General features: G+C 48.3%; 1 protein-coding gene across 11 annotated transcripts in view; it reads left to right on the top strand.

Moving 5' to 3' along the window:
* Ankdd1a (ankyrin repeat and death domain containing 1A) overlaps positions 1-21,135 on the top strand; it is a 31,949-nt gene that overhangs the window by 6,845 nt on the left and 3,969 nt on the right. For 3 of the 11 annotated variants that reach the window (XR_001779211.2, XR_001779212.2, XR_001779213.2), the window contains exons 4-15: positions 813-911; positions 3,136-3,240; positions 3,824-3,922; positions 4,847-4,945; positions 5,438-5,536; positions 5,854-5,952; positions 8,338-8,436; positions 8,979-9,077; positions 9,380-9,475; positions 9,998-10,202; positions 11,252-11,383; positions 12,054-13,011. Coding sequence is in view for 7 of the 11 variants with exons in the window: in XM_017313713.2 (XP_017169202.1) it covers positions 813-911; positions 3,136-3,240; positions 3,824-3,922; positions 4,847-4,945; positions 5,438-5,536; positions 5,854-5,952; positions 8,338-8,436; positions 8,979-9,077; positions 9,380-9,475; positions 9,998-10,202; positions 11,252-11,383; positions 12,054-12,115 (1,293 nt within the window). In the remaining 4 variants the exon portion in view is untranslated. The other 8 variants (XM_006511596.3, NM_001370871.1, XM_017313713.2 and 5 more) reach the window with 7 other exon arrangements.

The following is a 21,135-nucleotide window of genomic DNA, read 5'->3' as shown; positions in this document are numbered from 1 at the left end:
AGCCTAGAGCCTATGTTCTGCCATTCAGTCCTCGGAAGCCATAGAAATGCAGAAAGATAGAGCTAAGGGCAGGGCTCTCTCATCTCCTCATGTGCTCCACTGCAGGCACAGGCAGTCGATATAAGCAGCACGCAGTGACACACACCTTTGATTTCAGCATTTGAGAGGTTCAGACAGGAGGAACAGGGGGTCAAAGTCATCCTTAGCCATGCTTGCGGCCAGCCTGGGCTACATACGACCCTACCTCAAACAAAATAAAGCAAAATCAAAATTCCAAAAAAACCCTTGAGATCTGTTTTCACCAAACATTTCATTCTCAATGGTCCTTCTATTCAAGTAGCAATGAGAGTGGATGGCACCTGGTTTATTTTCAGGTTCTATCTAGCAAAAGAAAGTTTCCAATAGTCTATCAGCCTCTGGTTTAATAACAGCAAACCTGGGACTGCAGAGACAGCTTGGTGGTTTAGAGCACTTGTTGCTCTTACAGAGGACCCAGGTTTGATTCCTAGAACCCACACTGTGGCTCACAACCATCCATAAATCCAGTCCCAGGGGATCTGACAACCTTCTTCTAGCTTCCTCTGGTGCCAGGCATGTACACGGTGCATATATACAGGCAAAATCTTCACACATATAAAACAACATGAACAATTCTGTTTAAAAAGCCAGCAAAATTTTCCAGTTTTTAAATGCCTAAAGCCTGGGGCTCTCTGAACTGATCTGTACCTATAGATGAATGGTTTGGCCATGCGGCCACAGCCACGCCTCTACCTCCTCCCTTTCTTCTCACCTCTCTGTGTCCTCTTCCCCAGTTTGGAATGAACTCACTCCTCCTGTCTGCCTGGTTTGGCCACTTGCAGATTGTGCAGATCCTGGTCAATGCTGGGGCCAAGGTCCACTGTGAAAGCAAGGTAAGGCTTCAGGTGGCAGCCCGGGCCCCTCTGTTTCCCCACCTACCTGTGATGGCTCATCTGGCCTTCTGGAACCTTCAGCCCCCACTGAGCAGAGCACCCCCAGGCTGGAGAAAGGACAGGGGTATTCTCATTAGGTGACTCTCTCATACGGTTGTTGCACTCTTCTCTGCTCTGGGGTGGAAATTCTCCACTGCCTGGCCAGCTGCTTTCCATATTCACAGCCCAGTACTCTACAGGGCCCCTGGGAAGATGAGCTGAGGCAGGAGGTCTTCCTTGGGTCTCTGGTCAGGCTCTGTCCTTCTCATCTTCACGGTGGCCAGATGGAAGGATCAGAATCGGGGATACCAACTCTCAGATCTTGGGTGGTTACTTTACAACCCAAGTTTGTTTCCCATTTGAAAATGGTATCGTATTTATGTACCTTGATGTAATGGGAGAAGCAAAATCAATAGTGGGCATAATGCCCCAGGCTGGGTGGGTGCTGGCCCCTTAGGTACCTGGCCTCCTTCAGTACTTGGTGTGTGAGTGACTTAAGGGAGCAGGGTCTCACAAGTCTGGGTGTTTGGAATCCTCTCCGCTGGAATTCACGTAGCCCAGGCTGCCCTTGAACTGCTCAGATAGCTGAGGATGGCCTCTTGGCCCCACCGTGCATGTTCAGGGATCACAGGTGCATGCTACCACACCTTGTTTGTTCTGTGCTGGGGGTGGAACGCAGGGCTGGTGCATGCTAAGCTAGCACTCTATCTACCGAGCCCTATCCCCAAACTGGTTTCCTTTTATGGTGCCAAATGCCCCTAAAAGATGTCTATATTCTAATCTCAGCCTAATAATCACAGGATCTAATAGAACAAAAGGAATTTTGCAAATAAGATTATAGATCTTGAAGTAGGAAGATCCCCCCCCCCCCTGCTTGGTTATCCACATGGGTCCTTTGTGATCACAGGAGTTCACATGGGTAAAGAGAGAGAGGCAGCTAAGGAAGGAAGCTGAGGATGGAAGTTCAGTTCCCAGCACCCACGTGGCAGTTCACAACTGTTTGTACCCCAGAAACCCTAAACAGTCCTTCTCTGTGAGCCTTTAGGAGAAACGTGCCCCTCCCTGTTCACTCACGATAGCCATCCTGTGGGCCACCCTGTGGGTGATGGGAACATGGGACCCACAGCAACAAGTGCTCTTAAATGCTGAGCTCTGAAAATATTTTTTTTAAAAGGACAAACAGCACTTCAGGGACCACAACCTCAATGCAGGCAGAGGTGGAGGTCCTGGGTCATTAGTCCTTTGTAAGTCTCCCCCATTTAAATATCACTCAGGAAATTAAATATCACTCAAGAGACCTCTCTCTTCCTAGCTCCCCACTCTCTCAAAGAGGGAGCCAGATCCTGAAGCCTGCATAGCACATCCTGCATCCTGCATAGCACATCTGGCTTTTGATCTCCCTGGGGGTTTATGAGGTCAGTCTTAGTAATCTTACACTGAGCACCTAGTTAATGGCTTCATTTTTTTTTGTTCATTTGAGCATGTATGTGTGCCGGCCTAGTGTGTGCCTGCATTAGTTTATATGCAACACATGCATTAGGTACCCTGAGAGGCCACAGGACATCGGATCCCCTGGTATTGAATTTACAAGCAGGTGTGAGCCATTTGAAGTGGGTGCTGGGGATTGACCCCAGGTCCTCTGGAGGAGCAGCCTTCTCTTAAGTACTGAGCCATCTCTCCAGCTCTGTCATTGGCTTCTTCATTTGTAGTTGTATGAAGGAGACTGGTGCCTAGAATTCTCACACAATTGCTTGGTGGGATGTTCTTAATCTGTGTGATCTCATCTTACAGTTTAGAATCTTTTTTTCTGTTTATAAAGTATGTTTCCTAGTAGGGCATGATAGAGAAAAACCTTTAATCATAACACTGGGGATGCAGAGGCAGGAGGATCCCTATGAGTCTGAGGCCAGCCCGGTGTACAGAGTGAGTTCCAGGCCAGCTAGAGATGCATATATACTTCCCCTGTGCTCTGACCTGCACTGAAGCAGTCTGCACAAATGCAGACTCAGAGGGATAAAGGCCACTGACCCCAAACCAGCGCTGATGAGCATGGAGCCAGGCTTTGGCTTCTGGCATCCTGATTGACAGCACTGTTGCCATGGAGAGCTGTGTGCTGGGTGACAGGTAATGGATGAGAAGGGTCTCCCTTCACAGGCTCCAGGGGTCCCCTTGGGCTTGTTTCCAGGATGGCCTGACCTTACTACACTGTGCTGCTCAGAAAGGCCACGTGCCTGTGCTGGCCTTCGTCATGGAAGACCTAGAGGATGTGGCCTTGGACCATGCAGACAAGGTAAGATCCATGCAAAGCTATCCATCCAATTCTTCCATTGGCTGGAACTTACGAGTGTGTCCTATCAGTCGGGACACTGCTGATGGATCTTATGGGCTCAGGCTCTGCTAGGGCACTGCACATCTGGAGTGCATTCTTTGATCAGCTAGAAAAACTGCACTCTACCTTGAGAGTCCCTAGAGGGAACCTGAAGGGTTCCTGAATGGGCAGGATGAGAACAGAACATGGTTGACTCTCACGTCCATCAAGGACTAAACAGACCAGAGAAGGGAGCCTGTTGTTTGCTTCCCAGAGAAGGGGTCATTTAGGGAGGGAGAGATTTAGAGTCATTGGAAAGGGGTAGAAAGCATCCTTGGAACTTTAAGGGCAGGAAAGAACTCTGAAGGTGTGATTTTGGGTGGACTGGAATCATGAGAAGGAAAGCCAAGGGGGCTAGGGACTTCTGAGGGTAAGAACTGTCAGGGGAGTGGGGTGAGAGAGACAGCTACAAGTGCCGAGAGATGAGGGAAGCAGAGAGCAGGGCCACTGTAGGTGTGTGCTCTGGCAACGTGAGGAAGCTCACTGTCCCTCACCTTCCGGCCAGCTGGGAAGAACAGCGTTTCACAGAGCGGCTGAGCACGGACAGCTGGATGCTCTGGACTTCCTCGTGGGCTCTGGCTGTGACCACAGTGTCAAGGACAAGGTACGATGCCGGAGAGTAACACTCCTGACCAGGCTGCAGCCACCCTGCACCCTCTTGGTCCCGGCACCTCTGAGACCCTACTCCTTATCTCTCTTTTCTGATTTTTGTTATGTGTGTGCATGCTTTCCCTGATGATATGTGTGTCATGGGCATGCCTGGTGGCCTCAGAAGTCAGAAGAGGGTGTCAGATGGTTGTGAGGCACCATGTGGTTGCTGGAGATTGAACCCAGGCACTCTGGAAGAGCAACAAGTACTCTCAACTTTGAGCTGTCTTTCCAGCCTCCTAGAGCCTACTTCTGATTTGATCTCTGATAGAAGGAAAGACCCGAATGTGTCATATGGACACTTCAGTGCATGTGAGCCAGCTGTTGGGGTATAAGATGCTCAAGATGAATTTTCTTTTCTTTTTCTCTCTTTCTCTCCTTCCTCCTCTTTCTTTCTTTGAGACAGTCTCATATAGTCCAGGCTGGCGTCAAGCTCAGTATGTATCTGAAAGTGACCTGGAGCTTTTTGTCCTCCTATCTTCCAAGGGCTGGGTTTATAGGTAGCACTGCCATGCCTGGTTTATATACTCCCGGGCTTGAACCTAGGACCTTGTGCATGCTAGGCAATCACTCTACCAACTGAGCTATAATCCCAGCCCTTATTTTATTTTTAAAGTAATGAACCTGCCTTGAATCATAAGGAACAAGAGTGTGTGGAGGAATGGGCCTTGAGAATGCTCCTGGTGGCTTTTGGCAGTGTACAGGCATGACACTTGTCAGACTTGCTCTATAATCCTGAACATGTCACTCTGGGCGTTAACTTCTGTGCCTGTAAAAAGGAGGGTGGTGCAGGGGTTCTAACAGGGCTTCTCTGACATACTGACATACATATTTGGTGGCTCTGAATCTGTGAGCCCTTCGAACAGTCTTCTTCCTGTAGGGTGGGAACACGGCCCTGCACCTGGCTGCCAGCCAGGGCCATGTGGATGTGCTACAGAGACTTGTGGACATTGGGCTCGATCTGGAAGAACAGAACACGGTGAGTCACCAGCTGGGGACACACACAGACAGACGAGGTGCTCTCTGTCTTTGAGGAGGCCCCAGTCCGTGGTGCAGTGTGACTTTGTCTTGGGAGTGACCTGGAGCAGGGAGCTGAGGGCATTTTCTCACAGTGACACCCACCAGGAGGAGGTGAGTGGAAGCCCAGAGGCCTGGCTGAGCAGAGAGTCAGATAGGCTGGATTGTCAAATCAGGAGAAGTTGTCACCACCCAGATGGTAAGGGTAACTTTCTGACATAGGAGGGACTAGATTGGTGAGGGTGAGATGGCTTAAGGGACGAGGAACACATGGACAGAGGTGTCGATGACAGTCAGCATGGCATGTACATTCCATCAGTGTGGGCTCAGAAGCCACAGGTAACCAAGACTCTTGTTCTCACTGGTTGAGAGCTCAAATGGCGAGAACAGAGGCATGCAGCCTTCATAGGTTTGGCTTCAGCTGACCCGGGCACCAACCCCCTGTGTGTTTCAGGAGGGCCTGACGGCTCTGCATGCAGCCGCTGAAGGGATCCATGCTGACTGTGTGATGCTTCTCCTCGGTGCTGGGAGCAACGTGAATGCCCTCACCCAGGTAGCCAGCCCTCCTGAGACTGATGGTGTCCCTTCTCCAGGCTATCATAAACAGCTGATTCCGAAATGCTCTGTGAATAGCGGCTTTAAGGCAGTCATCCTGGGTCTTGGTCTTGGCTTCTTCATGGCTTAGCAATGTGGCATAGCAAAAGTCATTGTGGTTAAAGGCCACAGTGGGCCTTTTGCAAATCACGAGGCCTGGGCAAATCACAGATTTCTCCCGCCATGAGACTTGAGTGGAATATGAATCTCAAGGTGCCCTGCCACACCCACATGAGAGCACCTTGGAAAATTGCCCTGATGCCTGTTTCTCTCTAGAAAAGGCTGAGCTGCCTCCACTACGCAGCCCTCGGTGGCTCTGAGGACCTGTCCCGGGCACTCATTAAGGCAGGAGGGTGCACAAATGTGGCTGACAAGGTAAGTGTTGGGCCTGGATTGAAAGGATCTTCACAGCAGTGTCCCATAACTGCTTTAATTAAGCACAGGAGGGAGAACTGGGCACTTCCAGTCCCAGGAGGGGGACGGGGGGGGGGTGCAGGGACTGAAGGAATAGTGGCATTATCATGTTCTGATCTTTGTCGGGAGCAGGGTTGAAACCAAGCTTGGCCATCCTCCCAGCTGAGCTAACTACAACTGGCAGACCCAGCCACTTAGTTCTAGTCTCTCTTTCTCTTTATTTATCGTGCATGTGTGTCTTCTGGCTTTGCCCCACCCCCACCCTCACCTCCACCCCCACCCCAGCGCTGGGATTACAGGTGTGTACTGCCACACCGGCTTTTAATGTGGGTGCTCCGGATCTGAACTCAGGTCCTCATGGTTGCTTGGCAAAAACTTTAACAAGCAAAAACTTTACCAACTGAGCCACCTCCCCGTCTCAGTTGTTTGCTATTAGAATTTATTAGGGACAGTGTCATCCTGTGGTTGAGACAGATTTTGTTATGAGAAAACCCAGATATGCCTACCCCGGGATTCTTCCCAATTTAGCAACCTCAAGGCCAGCCTGAGCTACAAAAAAACAAAAATCTGTGTCATTTCTTATAGGCATTCAGTACAGGAGTGCTCTTGACTTGGGTATTTTTCTCTTCTGTGTGCTTTTTTAAAAAGTCAATTGTAGGGTTCTACTGCAGGGCTAAGTTTAAACCTTAGTCATATCTCCTCACTTACAAATGAGGTATTGTTAAAATGCTGACAGTGGGTCACCTTCTAGTCATTCACCTTGAGGGACTAATTGAAGATCGACCCTGATTCACCAGAAAATAAACCTCTTGCTTTTGCATGGGGTTGGGGCGGGGGATGCTGGGCATGGTAGCACTGGCCTTTAATCCCAGCACTTGGGAAGCAGAGGCAGGTGGATCTCTATGAGTTTGAGGCCAGTCTGTTCTACGGAGTGAATTCCAGGCCAGCCAGCGCTACATAGTGAGACCCTGCTTCAAAACACACACTAAAATGCTAATAAGCAGAGGCTGAAGAGATGGCTGCTCTTACAGAGGACCTAGGTTCTGCTTCCAGAACCCATATCCAGTGGCTTACAACTGCCTATAACTCCAGCTCCAGGGGATAGTATATTCTGGCCTCCACAGGCAACCCCACACAAGTCTCATATGCTCACACAGATGAACATGCAAACACATAAAAATAATAAATCTTTAAAATAAGTAAGTAGAGATGGAGATTGGTTCAGTGGTTAGGAGCACTGTTGTTCTTGGAGAGGACTTACTCAATACTTACATGGTGGCCCATCACCATTCATAACTCTGATTCCAGGGGCTCTGACATCTGCTCCTAATGTTCATTAGCCCAGGCACACACATGTTACACAAACATACATGTAAGTGAAATACTCATATACATAAAAATAAAGATATCATAAATAATCAATTATTTTTAAATAATTGATAAATCAATTATTTAAACATAATTAATTATTATCTAATTATTAATTAACTAATGACTTAATTAAAATACAGATACACCTCTCTCCCCTGAATTGTACTACTAATGACAGCTGAGGGCAGTCCTTGGTCTTTATATGTTATGTCCTGTAACCTTTTTATGTTCACTATTTAAGTATATATTTTATTAGGAGTATAAATCTACAACATCCATTTCACTGGCTTGGTACTATTCCATAGCATGTGTGTCCTTGTCACCTAGAGAGGTGGGTGCTGTGGCATATCTTCATGTAGTTATTAGTCAGGAGGCCACATGTGGCTGTTGGCAATGGTGTTCCTCAGCCCTGAACAAAGCCTTAGACAAGTGTTTGAGTTGTGTAAGGTCTCTTTTAGGTGCCTGACTACTCTCATTCATTCATTCATCCATACATCACTATGATCCGGGACCTGCCCAGGTGCCTCCTAGCTTGGGAGCTTGGGTTGTGAATCGCAGTGGTTCTATTTGTAAGATGCAGACCTTCAGAAGGACACAAACCTCCTTGTGTGGTTCTTAGACCACTGTATGGATTTAGTGTGATAGAGAATCAGAAGATGGTGTTGTTAGAAGGGTCCTTAGCAACCATCACTTGTCAGATGAGGAGTAAAAGAGGAAGGTGGACCAGAGTAGGAAAACAGCCATGTCCAAGGTCACACCATGTACACATACTCAAGGCTGGCATTCAGGCTCTCTAACCTGGCACAAAGACTTACACTCAGTGTTAGGCCTCCAGTTTCAGGCATTGTGGTTGTGCCTGCCTCTGGTCACCTCTATTGTTTGAGAGACTACAGTGGCCAAATTGACCCTACCCTACCTTTAATCTGCAGTCCTGGAGGAGGGGGCAAGTCATTGACCTGTGTGTCTCTCCCATAGCAGGGCACCACTCCTATGCACCTTGCTGTGAAGCACAACTTCCCTGGCCTTGTCCAGCTCCTCATAGATGGCCACAGTGATCTGGACGCAGTGGACATTGTGAGTGACTGCAGAAACCAACCATTCAGACCCAGGGCTCTCCCAGCATGACCTAGAGTTGAGAAATTAAGTTCCTTTTTTAGCTTTTCAAGGTTGTTGGTTTATTTTTATTTGTGTGTGTATGTGTGTTTGCACGTGAGTGTGAGTGTCTGTGTGAGTATGTGCTCCCTATGTGCAGGTGCCCTGGGAGGCCGGAGGAGCATAAAATCTCCTGGAGGTGGGGTTACAGGCAGCTGTGGGCCATCCGATGTGGGTGCTGGGCATTTAACTAGGATCTTCTGCAAGAACAGTGCTTACCCTAAACCACCCTCTAATTATTGTGTTGTGTTGTGTTGTGTTGTATTGCATTTTCTGAGTTAGGGTCTCTGAGTAGTCCTGGCTGTCCTGGAACCTACTATGTAGACCAGACTGGCCTTGGACTCACGGAGATCTGTGATCCCTGCCTCTGCCTCCTGAGTGCTGAGACTGAAAGCCCGAGCCACCTTGCCTGGCTCCCCATATGCTTTTTGCATGCTTTACCTCCCCCCTCATCTTTTCTCCAGAGGCGGCAGACTCCCCTCCACCTTGCCGCTGAGCACGCCTGGCAGGATGTAGCCGATATGCTTCTCATTGCTGGAGCTGACTTAAGCCTGAGAGATAAGGTACCTGTGCTCGAAGCAGCCCTTCTTTCACGTTTTCACAGCTTCCTCCATGCCAGACACTGCTATCAATGCCAATAATAATACATACAAGTAAATATAATTAATAACACTATCACCATCATCATCATCACCATCATCACCATCATCATCATCGTCCCACATCTCTACCATGCAGCCCAGAAAACCTTTCTGTTTCCAGTGTGGACCACTGGAAGCACTTCTTTGGGCAGGAGGTTTTGTGATAAGTCAAGAGGCAGCCCCGCCCTGTCCTGTCCAAACTTCCCTCTGCCTCTTCTTTGCAGCAAGGAAAAACAGCCCTGGCAGTAGCTGCCCGTAGCAACCATGTCAGCCTGGTGGACATGATCATAAAAGCTGATCGTTTCTACCGATGGGAGAAGGTACCACCTCCATTGATCCCTCCAGCCTTGGCTGTGCATGGAACCTCAACCAACCTCGTTGGGGGGGGCCCTCTCTCTAAGTGGGTGGCCATCTCTGCCTTGGGTACCATCAAGATTGTGAGGACCTGGATAAGCAAGCATCCAGCCACACTGAGATGAGGCAGACTTGGGTCTGTGCTGGTAAGATCCTGGCCAAGAAACCAATTGGTTTGAATACATAAACTTCATGGTGATAGAGAAATGGTGTGAGAACAGAGAGGTCTCTGGCTGGAGGCTTCCTGGAGGAGGTGGCACAGTAGAGCTCTTTTGACTGTGGCAATGGGTTGAAAGTCAGGGAGGTGAGTTCTAGATGGAGGTCCAGTGGTCAAGGCAAGGCACAGTCAGACAGGGTGGCAGACATGAAGTCACAGACCCATGCTGATTCAGGTTCCCAGGTTCTGTATCACTTGTATCACGAGAAAGAACTTGCAAGGAGGCCCCAGACGGCTCCTGCACTTTTGGAATCTGACCCCCCACCCCCAGGACCACCTTTCATGCAGGGATGGCAGCGACGTCTCTAGGAAGAACTTAACCTTTAAGCAAGACCATCGTCAGGAAACGCAGCAGCTCCGCTCCGTGCTTTGGCGACTGGCCTCCCGGTATCTAAGGCCCAATGAGTGGAAGAAACTGGCCTATTCCTGGCAGTTCACGGAGGCTCATGTCTGTGCCATTGAGCAACAGTGGACAGGTACCGCACTAACCTGCCCTACCCCAGGGCAGCCCGTGGATAGGGGCATGTGAGGTGAGTTCTGTGTTCTGTGCAGCTGGGGAAAGAAGCTTGCACAACCCGCAGCCCAGCTCCACTCTACTTCCAAAGCTCTCGTGGCTTCTTGCACAGGCTCTGCATCCCCATTCTACCTCCTTATGACCCTGAATTTTGCAGAATCAGCTGGGACCTATACTCACTGTTTATACAGTCAGCTAATGCCATTCCCCATGGCGGCGGCGGGGGGGTTGGGGGTGAGTGGTGACTGTTGTCACTGTTAATTAATATCAGTTTAGACATCTTGGCCCTGGTACAAAGAAACATAAATAAAGCATTCGGGAGTGATGACTCAGTGTATACGTGTGTGTGTGTGTGTGTGTGTGTGTGTGTGTGTGTGTGTGCTATATGGGTGTGTGATGTATATGAGTGTGTGTGCATGTGCATATGGTGTATGCCCCTGTGCCCTTGCATATGGAGGCCGAAGAGGGGCACCGAGTGTCCCGCTTCCTCACTCTTCCTGACTCACGGAAGCTGAAGCTTGCTGGGGTTTGGCTAGGCTGTCTGTCTAACAACCCTACTGGTGCTTCTTTCTCTGCACATCCCCCACTCCCCGCCAGAGGTTAAAGGTGCACAGAGCCATGCCCAGCTTTTACATGAGTGTCGTGGGTCTGAGGGCAAGTCCAAACATTTTCATACTGGGTGTTCTTCCCCACTGAGTCATTGCTCCAGCAATTTCTTTGCTCCTTTGTATCAGTTAAAGATGTACCTTGAAGACATTTTTTTTTTTTTTTTGAGTAACATAGGCAGGTAGATGTTTCAGAGAAAACCCGAGCCTATGGAAGTTCTGCAGCCCGAGACACCAGTCACCAAGCCACTCCATCTGAGAAAATCTGTACCCTAAGCTTCAACCCAGGCCACCTATAGCTGAGAGAAGGGCGTCTTTCCAGCTGGGTGCATGCAGGATGCAGTAGAGGGCAGCAGACACACACTTTGGGAAGATGCCAAGGTGGTCTCTCCTCTCATGTCCACAGGAACTAGGAGCTACCAGGAGCATGGTCACCGGATGCTGCTCATCTGGCTGCATGGTGTGGCCGCAGCTGGGGAGAACCCCAGCAAAGCACTGTTCGAGGGCCTCGTGGCCATTGGCAGGAGAGACTTGGCTGGTAAGTGAGCTCTGGCTAGAATGCTGGGGCCCTCGAAGGGCTGCTCAGGCCAGAGCCCCATGTGGCTGGTCCTGGGCAAACTGAAAAAGGCTGGTGACTTTGAGTAATAGTGCCAGTAAACCCTGTGCCCTCATAGCCACCAAAGTCACCAATGACACTATAATCCCCAATTGTCTCTGCCTTCTAGTTTGGATGAGTTGAGCCTTCTGAAGCCGGCATAAGGTACTTAACTATTCTACTCCCAAATGACTAATTTGGGATTCCTGTAGTGTCTTGGGACTTTCAGACAAGCAGGATCAAAGGTTGGGGAACTAATCCTGCATTAAAGGCAAACTAGCTTATGAGAAAGCCTTAAGCAGTGAATGTATCCATCGACACGGGCAGCTTCAGGGTGGCTACTAGGCAGTTACTGGAAGCCATGGAGGCTACGTTGGCTATGAGGCTACAGGGAAAATAGTTCTTGCTGTGAGCTGGGACCTGAACTCAGGTCCTCTACAAGAGCAACAAATGCTCTTAACTACAGAGCCATCTCTCCAACCTTCCCAAATATTCTGAAGAATGGCATTGTGTCTTCTCTCAGCACAAAGACTCGCAGGAGATTAGGACACACACCAACGGAGGGAGGAAGGGCAGATGCAACTCCAGGCAACAGGGGTCTTGTGTTCTACAGAAAGCACCAGGAATATGGCTAACGGTGAGCCCACGGCCCCCAGGAGGTGCACAGCCATGTGAGCTTCGGGAACACCTGGAGATCACCTGCACAGACTAGGATGCCTCTGAGGGCTTCCAGAGCAGTCCCTGCACACAGACTTCCAGCTGCCACCACTGAACCATAGAGTCCAGCAGAAAACACTAGTACTTTCTGAAGGATGGGCTGTGGTTCTATTCTAGGTTTTCTGGGTCATCCTGTCCCAGGAGTGTGGCCCTTTCTAGCTCTCAGCTTATTTTGTTGTGTTCGTGAGGGTGCATGGGTGTGTGGAGGCCAGAGGACACTTGGTGGGTATTCCTCCCCAGGCTTTGTCCATCTTGGGGTTTGTTTGTTTTGAGACAGTCTCTCTATATGTTTCCAGCAGTCCTGGAATACTTATGGTTTTGAGGCAAGGCCTCTCATTGGCCTAACTAGACTGACTGGTCAGTGAGCCCATTGATCCTCCTGCTTTGCCTCTCTAGTCCTGGGCTTACAAGTGTGTGCCACTGTGCCCTGGTTTTTATGTGGGTTTTGAAGGTCAAACTCAGTTCCTCAGGTTGCATGGCAAGCACTGTACCAACTGAGCTGTCTCCCCAAGCCTCTTGGTTTATTTTTCACTTCCATGGTCTTAGAACACCATGAAGCACCCCTGAGATGCAAGGGGTGTCTTTACAGCCTAGGGCACTGAGGTCCAGGGAGGAAAAACAGCTTGCTCAGCCATTCCACAAATCAAGTGATGTCAAACCAGCAGCCCTCCAACCCCAGCCTGCAGGAAGGGCCTCATTCATTGGAACTGGACTGTCCTCAACTCATCAAGCACAGCTTAGGGTTCTCTAGCGCTAAGCAGACGGGAGCTGTGGTGCTGATTCCACAGCGGTTTGCATTTGTCTACACGGAGAGCCCAGGAGGCACACACTCCCCTGTTCTTCCCTCTAATCAGGTAACTGGTTATATAATGGGATCTATAACTTTTTTAAGGTTTTGATCTTTTTTTTTTTTGTCTTGAAGTCACTTCAGACTTCCAAAAATCACAAAATAGCACTGAGAATGTTTAAGTGTTCTGCACACAGCATCTCTAAACATTAACTCTTGCTTAACTACAGTGTGGATTTGTAACACCAGGAAGTTAGAGGTAGGAGAGGAGGCTCAGTGGTGGAGAGCACTTGTTCTTGCACAGGACCCTGAGTTTAGTTCCCTGCACCTATGAGACAGCTTAGAGTCATCTGTGACCCCAAGTGATCTGACACTCTCTTCTGGCCTCCAATGTCACTGCCTATATGCGTGTGTGCATGTGCATGTGTGTGTGGGTGTGCAGGCAAACATATATATAAAATCTTTTCTAAAATTTAGGAAATTAACAGTTTACAAACTACTCATTAATCAGATTTTGTCAATGTTATGTCACCTCCTGGGTTAAAATCTGGCCTCGGATCACAGATTACATTTAGACATTTTAGTTGCTATTGTATTTCTTTGGTGCTGGGGACTGAACCCAGGGTCTCACATATGCTAAATACCTGTTACACCTCTGAGCTTACAACTTTGGTCTTTGCTTTTTTTTTTTTTTTTTTTTTTTTTTTTTAGATAGGGTCTCACCAGGTAGCCCAAGCAGGCCTCCAACTTGTGACTTTCCCACTCCAGCCTCCCAAATATGGGGATTACAAGGCATACACCACCAAACTCCCCTGCCATAGCAGTTACCCATTTATTGTGTGTGTCACTCCTACAGAGGTCAGAGGATAAGCTGGCAGAGTTAATTCTCTCCCTTGAGCTTATGGGTCCTGGGGTTGGAGGAGGCAGGTCATCAGACTTGATGGCAAACACTTTCGCCCACTGAGTCATCTCCTGGGTCCCTCTTTCCTCTCTTAAAAGATCTTAGATTGAAAATTTTTATTTTATGTCTATGTTTTGCATGCTTGTATGTATGCACACATACGTGGTTGGTACCCTAAGGGGTCAGAACTGGAGTTCCAGAGCTCATGAGCCACAACGTGTGGGTTTTGGGAACTGAACCCAGGTCCTCTGCAAAAGCAACAAAGTATCCTTAACTGCAGCACCATCTCTCAGCCCCTCAGCCCCTCTTAAATAGTCCGTGAGAAGGCTCTGGGGCAGCATGCCCAGTTAAACATGCTGAATGGACAGGGATATTTCATAGCCACACAGCCAAGATGGACCCACTGTGGCTACTGAGCATACATAGCAGGTATGGCCGAGGAACTGAATTTTCAGTTTTATCTCGTTTTTTGTCCCCTGCCCCCCTCCTCCTCTGAGACAGAGTCTCTCTGTCTTAGAACTTTCTCTGTAGTCCAGGCTGGCCTCCAAATCACAGAGCCTGCCTCTGCCTCTTGAGCTGGGATTAAAGGTGTATGCCACCACTGCCCAGTCAGTTTTATTTAGTTTTAATTATTGAAAAAAAATAGTGGTGGTTTTGTTTTTCCTTTTTAAAAGTACTGGGGTTCATGGTAGGCAAGCACACTACCACTGAATTGTATTTATACCCAACTTATCTGAATTGTAGGCAAGCAAGTGGCATGCTTCCTGGACAGCAGAGCTAGAAGGGTCTTCCTGCTACTTCCCTCCGAAGGGTCAGGCAAGGACAGCTTGTGAGTGTGAGTGTGTGTGTGTGTGTGTGCTTGTGTGTGCGCACCAGTAGGAAAATGTGGCTCTAGGGGCTGTTACTCTGGAAGCTTGGTTGTCTACTGTAATTCAGACATTGTGGGACAGCCCAGTGGTCACCATAGTGACTGCTGTCTCAGGAGGACACATCTCAGAAAAGCACCACAGTCCTCCACGGGCTGGAGACAGAATGGAAACAGATGAAACTGGAAGAGGCTTTGGCCATCACGGGTGGCTGGGTTCACAGTGGTCCCTTCCTTCCGCGATGGTCTAGCCGTCACTTTCTTTCCTGTCCTTCCCACCCTCCTCCCTTTCTTCTTCTTTTAATCTAATAGCCCCTCTTTCCTTTCATCCCTCCCTCCTCCCCTCCATTTCTCATATAGTTATTTCCATACAGTGTTATATATAGGAGTATGCATATATATACTTTTTTTTTTGAGACAAGGTCTCATTACATAGCTTCTGCTAGCCTTGAACTTGCTGTATAAACCAGGCTGGCTTCAAACTTGGGATGAACCCTTGTGCCTCTGCTCCTCAAGTGCCGGGATCACAGCTCTGTCCGCACCATTGCACCTGGCTGACACATACATACAACCTAGACTGTTAAAATACAATCTAGATTCCTGTCCCACTAAACTCACAGAAGACCTGTTAGCCTTTCCAGGTTTGAGACTAGGTTTCCCCAGATAGTCAGTGCCAAAAAAGAACCATCCCTTCACGGTTTAAGAAACAGCTGAGCCAGAGGCATTCCCAGGCCCCGAGCAAGAGGAGGAGAGAAGAAAGAAGTAACTGGAGGGTGCTGGGATTCTAGTCCAACTTCCAGAAGGACTGACTGGCTCGAGACCTCTTGGGATAGTAAAGTCCGGACCCATAGTTGGAGGTAGGTCAAATATCAGTGTTCCCTTAGAACCCATGGATCTTGGATGCTTTCTTGCTGAGTGGGTATCAGAAGCCGGCACTGTCCATAGAGTGAGGAGTTGCTCAGGGTCCTGCGAAACAGTTGCAGCTGCTATTGAAACTCTAACTTCTTTTTTAAAAAAAAGATGTATTTATTTTATGTATGTGAGTACACTGTAGCTGTATAGATGGTTGTGAGCCTTCATGTGGTTTTTGGGAATTGAATTTTAGGACCTCTGCTCACTCTGGTCAACCCTGCTCATTCCAGTTGGCCCTGCTTGCTCCAATCAACTCCACTGGCTCAGTCCCTGCTTGTTCTGGCCCAAAGATTTATTTATTATTGTACACACTATAGCTAGAAGAGGACATAAGATCTCATTATGGGTGGTTGTGAGCCACCATGTGGTTGCTGGGATTTGAACTCAGGACCTTTGGGAGAGCAGTCAGTGCTCTTACCCACTGAGCCATTTCGCCAGCCCTTAACTTTTTTTTTTTTTTAAAGTAGGCAACCTCACAGTCTCTGCTTTAGACCCAGCTGTTGCCCCGTGTGCTGACTGGGCCACCTCACTTGCTCCTCATTGCCTAACAGTGCAGCCTCACAGGGCACAGTAATCAGGCGCAGGTGTGCAGCCCAGTGTGATAGTCAACCTGCAGCAGAAGACACCAAATGCAAAGAGTCTATCCTGTGTGCACAGACACACAGCTTCTATCGAGAGGTCTTCCTGTTGTTTCCCTATGTAGCCCAGGTTGGCCTCAAGCTCTCTTTTGTCCTGCAGCAGTTTCTAAGTGCTGTGATCACAGGGGCACCCACACACCTGGGCTGAAGGTCTTCATCACCACGATGCTTCCGATCTTTCGTACTTTTTTCCAAATAAGCCAACTGATCGTCTTATGGAGGTTGTTAAAATCTGCCTTGTCTGTACAATGAAATAGTGCATGCTGGTGAAAAAGAGATAAGTATTGTTATGGAAGGAGCTTCAAGACCAATTAAGTGAAAAAAAATCAAAATATGGATCAATGTGTAACTATTCTTACTGCTTGAGAGAAGAAAGTGTCTTCTTCTTTGTATATATTTTCATAAATAAAAGCTACATGGAGGCTCAGACGCTGGTACAAATGGCGCCTTCGGGGTGAGAACCTGTGGGACAGGGAGAAGGTGGGTGTCTTAGGGTTTTACTGCTGTGAACAGACACCATGACCAAGGCAACTCTTATAAGAACAACATTTAATTGTGGCTGGCTTACAAGTTCAGAGATTCAGTCCATTACCATCAAGACAGGAGCACAGTAGCATCCAGGCAGGCTTGGTGCAGGAGGAGCTAGAGTTCTACATCTTCATCTGAAGGCTGCCAGCAGAATGCTGGCTTCCAGGCAACTAGGATGAAGAAGGTCTTAAAGCCCACACCCATAGTGACACACCCACTCCAACAAAGCCACACCTACTCCAACAAGGCCACACCTTCTAATAGTGCCACTCCTGGGCTGAACATATGCAAACCATCACAGTGGGAGAAAGAATCCTTAATGGCATCATGGACTACTTTAACTTTCAAAATATGCAGGTGCATAAAAGAATATAGCATTCTGGAAAAGGTTAAAAGATGTATAGAGGCTCACAGTTGCCAGGGACTCGGAGTGAGGAGGGGGGTTCAGGAGATGACACCCAGGGCACTGTTGGGACAGTGAGGCTGTTCTTTATGGTGATAGTGGATCATGACATTGAACGGTACTCAGAACCCACGAAGCATACCACACTGTGAGCCCTGACGTGAGCTATGGACTTAAGTTATTAATAATGTTTCGGTATGAGCTGGGGATGTGGCTCAGTTGGTGGAGTGCTGGCTTAGCATTTATGCAGCCTCCGGTTCGATCCCTGGCTCTGCAGAGCCTATCCTTTAAAAAAAAAAAGAACGGAAGAAGGCAGAAAGAGAGGAGTGTCAGTGTTTGTTCACCAACTGTAACAACATACCCGGCAGATGCAAAATAATGTAGGACAAATGGTGGGGTAGAGAAAGATAGATGGGAACTCGGCCTTCTCAGTCATTCTAAAAGTGAAATCTCAAAAAACAAACAACTTGGGAGCTAGAGAGATGGCTCAGCAGCTAAGAATGCTTGCTGCCCTTCCAGAGATCAGAGTTCAGTTTCCAGCACCGAAGTCAGGCAGTTCCCAACTGCCTGTCACTGCAGCTCCAGGAGATCCGGTCTCTGGGGGCACCTGCACGTGTGTGCACATATTTGCACACAAACGTATGATTAAAGATAATAAATCTTTAAAAAATAAACCTAAAGTTATAGAAGGAAAAAAAGAGGCTTTAAAGCCAGCCAATTGGGTCAGGAATGATGTCACGCACCTGTAGTCCCAATTACTTGGGAAGCCAAGGCCAGATGCTGTAGTTTGTGTCTGTGTAGGACACAGCTGTGGCCACTGTAAGAGCACAAGTGTTGATGGCTTGGCCCCAGCTGATGGCACTTGGGGATGGTTAGGAACCGTTAGTGGTGTGGTCTACGAGAACTTCCATCACTAGGTGCACACCCTTGGAAGATGTGAGGACCCCGGAACTCTTTCTCCCTCTCTCTGCTCCAGCTGTCTCCAGGTAAACAGCTGTCTCCCACACACCTTCTGAGTAACACTCTGCTCCACCACAGGCCTGAAGCAACTGGAGCTAGAGATCCGGACTGTATCTGTGAGTTGAAATCTTTTCTCCTGTTTTATGTGTCTTGTCACAGTGATAGTAAAGCTGACCAGTAGGACAGGAGTTCAAGTCCAACCTGGGAAACATAGTAAGACCCTGTCTGAGAAAAAACGAAACCAGACACAGTTCTTGGTTATGCACAGCTATGGTCCCGGCGACTCTGGAGGTTGGGCCAGAGGATCACTGACGCCTAGAGTCTCTGTGGTCAGTCTGAGCAAGAGAGAGACTTAGTTCATGTCAACCCACCAATTTTATTTGGGAAAGGGGTGTTTCATATTGCATGGGAGTGAGATGTTAGATCTGAATAACTTTTATTAATTTGTTAATTAAGACAGAGGTTCTTTAAGTCTGTATCTATCCTCTAATGGTTGGGAGCAAAGAATGATGGCTATCTTCTGTCTCAGGGAAGGTGGGATGTGGGTATCTCAGATACCCACAGAGAATTCGAGGTGGGAGTTGAGGAGATAGTTGCTGGGGAGGGGAGGGGCAGATGGAGTGCCTGAGGTCTGTGCAGGGCCATGGGGGGTGGGGAGGCAGGTTCCTCTGGGAATCCTGCACCTGGAACACAGGAGAGAAAAGGAAGTGGGGGAAAAGGAAGGAGAGGAAAGGAATGGGGGCTGCTGAGAGCATGCTGGGGGTCCCTTTCCTATCCCATAACTGAAAACTTGGCGGGGCACAGATGTGCTCGCCTACAATCCCAGCACTTGAGAGGCAGAGGAGGCTGGAGGATCTGGAGTTCCACATCAATTCAGAATACATAATAAGACCCTGACTCACAAAACCCCCAAGGGCTTAGGACAGAGCTCAGTGGTACCTTTGCCCATGGCACACGAGGCTATGGGCTCAATCTCTAATGCCACAGAATAAACTTAAATGTTGGTGCCTCACACAAACTAAATGGGATGGAGAATGGGAGCGTGAATGGGCCTGGCGCCTCACACGTGTTCTCTTCTGGAAGCACTTCTCAAGCTGAGCCAGCCCCGAGCCAGCCCCAGCCCTGAGCCAGCCCCAGGAATGGACTGCTGTTACTGAGCCTGCAGGATCTTGAGGGAAATTTCCTGTCCCTCATGGGAAACAAATGTTAATCTGCCTCAGATTGCAGGTTGCTAACTGTCCTTCCTTCCTTCCTTCCTAGCTTCCTTTTTCTTTCTTTCTTTCCTTCTTCCTTTCTTTATGTTGTTTTTCGTTTTGTTTTTAAAGACAGGGTTTCTCTGTGTAGCCCTGGCTGTCCTGGAACTCACTCTGTAGACAAGGCTTGCCTCTGCCTCCCAAGTGCTAGGATTAAAGGCATATGCCACCACCACCCTGTGGCTTTTCTTGTTTTATTTATTTATTTATTTATTTATTTATTTTTGGTTTTTTGAGGCAGGGTTTCTCTGTGTAGCCCTGGCTGTCCTGGAACTCACTCTGTAGACCAGGCTGGCCTCGAACTCAGAAATTCGCCTGCCTCTACCTCCCAAGTGCTGGGATTATAGGTGTGCGCTACAATGCCCGGCTTTTCTTTTTTTAAAACATATATTTAAATATTTTCCTGACTGGGTTTGTACCTCAGTGGTAAATTGTTTGCCTAGCATGTGCAAAGGCCCTGGGTTCTATCAGATCTGGAGGGGAAAAAATCTAATGTGTGTACATACAATGCATATACATAACACAAATACAATACAAAACATGCATATATTTTCAAAATATATGCAAGCACAAAATGTAATCTATCAAGTATATGCTATATATTTATATACTTACAGTTGGATGACTTTCTCCAGTGGTCTCAAGATAGATAATTTATGGAGGTTGGGAACAATCTTGGGGGTCACATCATATATCGAAGTGCATTCATATAACTCGTTAAATAGGTATAGCACTAGCTATGACTGAAGTTGCTTTTAAAAGTTTTGTCCTCTGCAATTTTTCAGAAAACAGTAAAAGCCGTACTTAAAATTGTAGTGTTTAACTTTTATTTTTTATTTTATGAGTATGGGTGTTTTGCCTGGATGTCTGTCTGTCTACCATTTGTGTGCAGTGCCCACAAAAGCTGCAAGAGGAGTTAAGGTTATACACTGTCCTTCGGGTGCTGGGAACTGAACCCTGGTCCTCTGGAAGAGCAGCCAGCTCTCTTAACAGCTGAGCCATCCGTCCAGTCCAAGAGCTCTATTTTAGAATTTCAGAAACTGGTTTTACTTCCGCATTATTTCACAATGTTCCAGTTGGTTTCTCCAGCAAGTGACAAGATCAGACTAGTGTGTTCATGGCACAGAGGCTAGCAGAGGGAGGAGGCTGGGAGAGCCAGTGAGGGGCCAGGAAGTATCAAGTCCTGGCCTGTGGCAGGAAGGGTTGCGCTCTGTAGGGTGGATGGCAGATCTGTTAGTCTGTGTTAGGTGTAGAAATGTGCTACATAGACAGCTCTTCTTCAAGAAAGGCCTTCAGCCTGGTGGTGGAGGGTGCAGTGGGCACAGCCAGCCTCCCATTGTCAGCCAATTCAGAGTCTGCCTCTACTACAGAGCACCCTGCATCAGAACCAGAGGAAGTCAGGTGACAGAAGACTCAGTTGTGTTAGTCCAGAGGCATCATTAGCCCCGCAGCTTCCTGTCTGGTGGGCAGGGCATGCTTCAGAGTCCAGCATCTCACCCCATCTTGTGCACCAAGTTTTAACTTGGCATTGGCTTCTCTCTGAGCCTTGCAGGCCTAGGTGTGGGTGGCCAGGGTGGAAGTTTCAGAGGCTCCAAGATGCCTGGGAGAAGACGCAGGGCAGGTTTGACAGACTGGCTGAGGAGTGGTTGTAGTTTAGCCTGGAGGAGTCTGAGGCTCCAGTAGAAGGCCAGTCTCAAAGGCATGTCTGAAAAAGTATTGTTAGGCTTGCAA

Source organism: Mus musculus, chromosome 9, assembly GCF_000001635.26.
Source record: "Mus musculus strain C57BL/6J chromosome 9, GRCm38.p6 C57BL/6J".
Taxonomy (NCBI): Eukaryota; Metazoa; Chordata; class Mammalia; order Rodentia; family Muridae; genus Mus; species Mus musculus.
The sequence above is the reverse complement of the archived record's forward strand: the minus strand, read 5'-3'. Positions and strand labels throughout refer to the sequence as shown.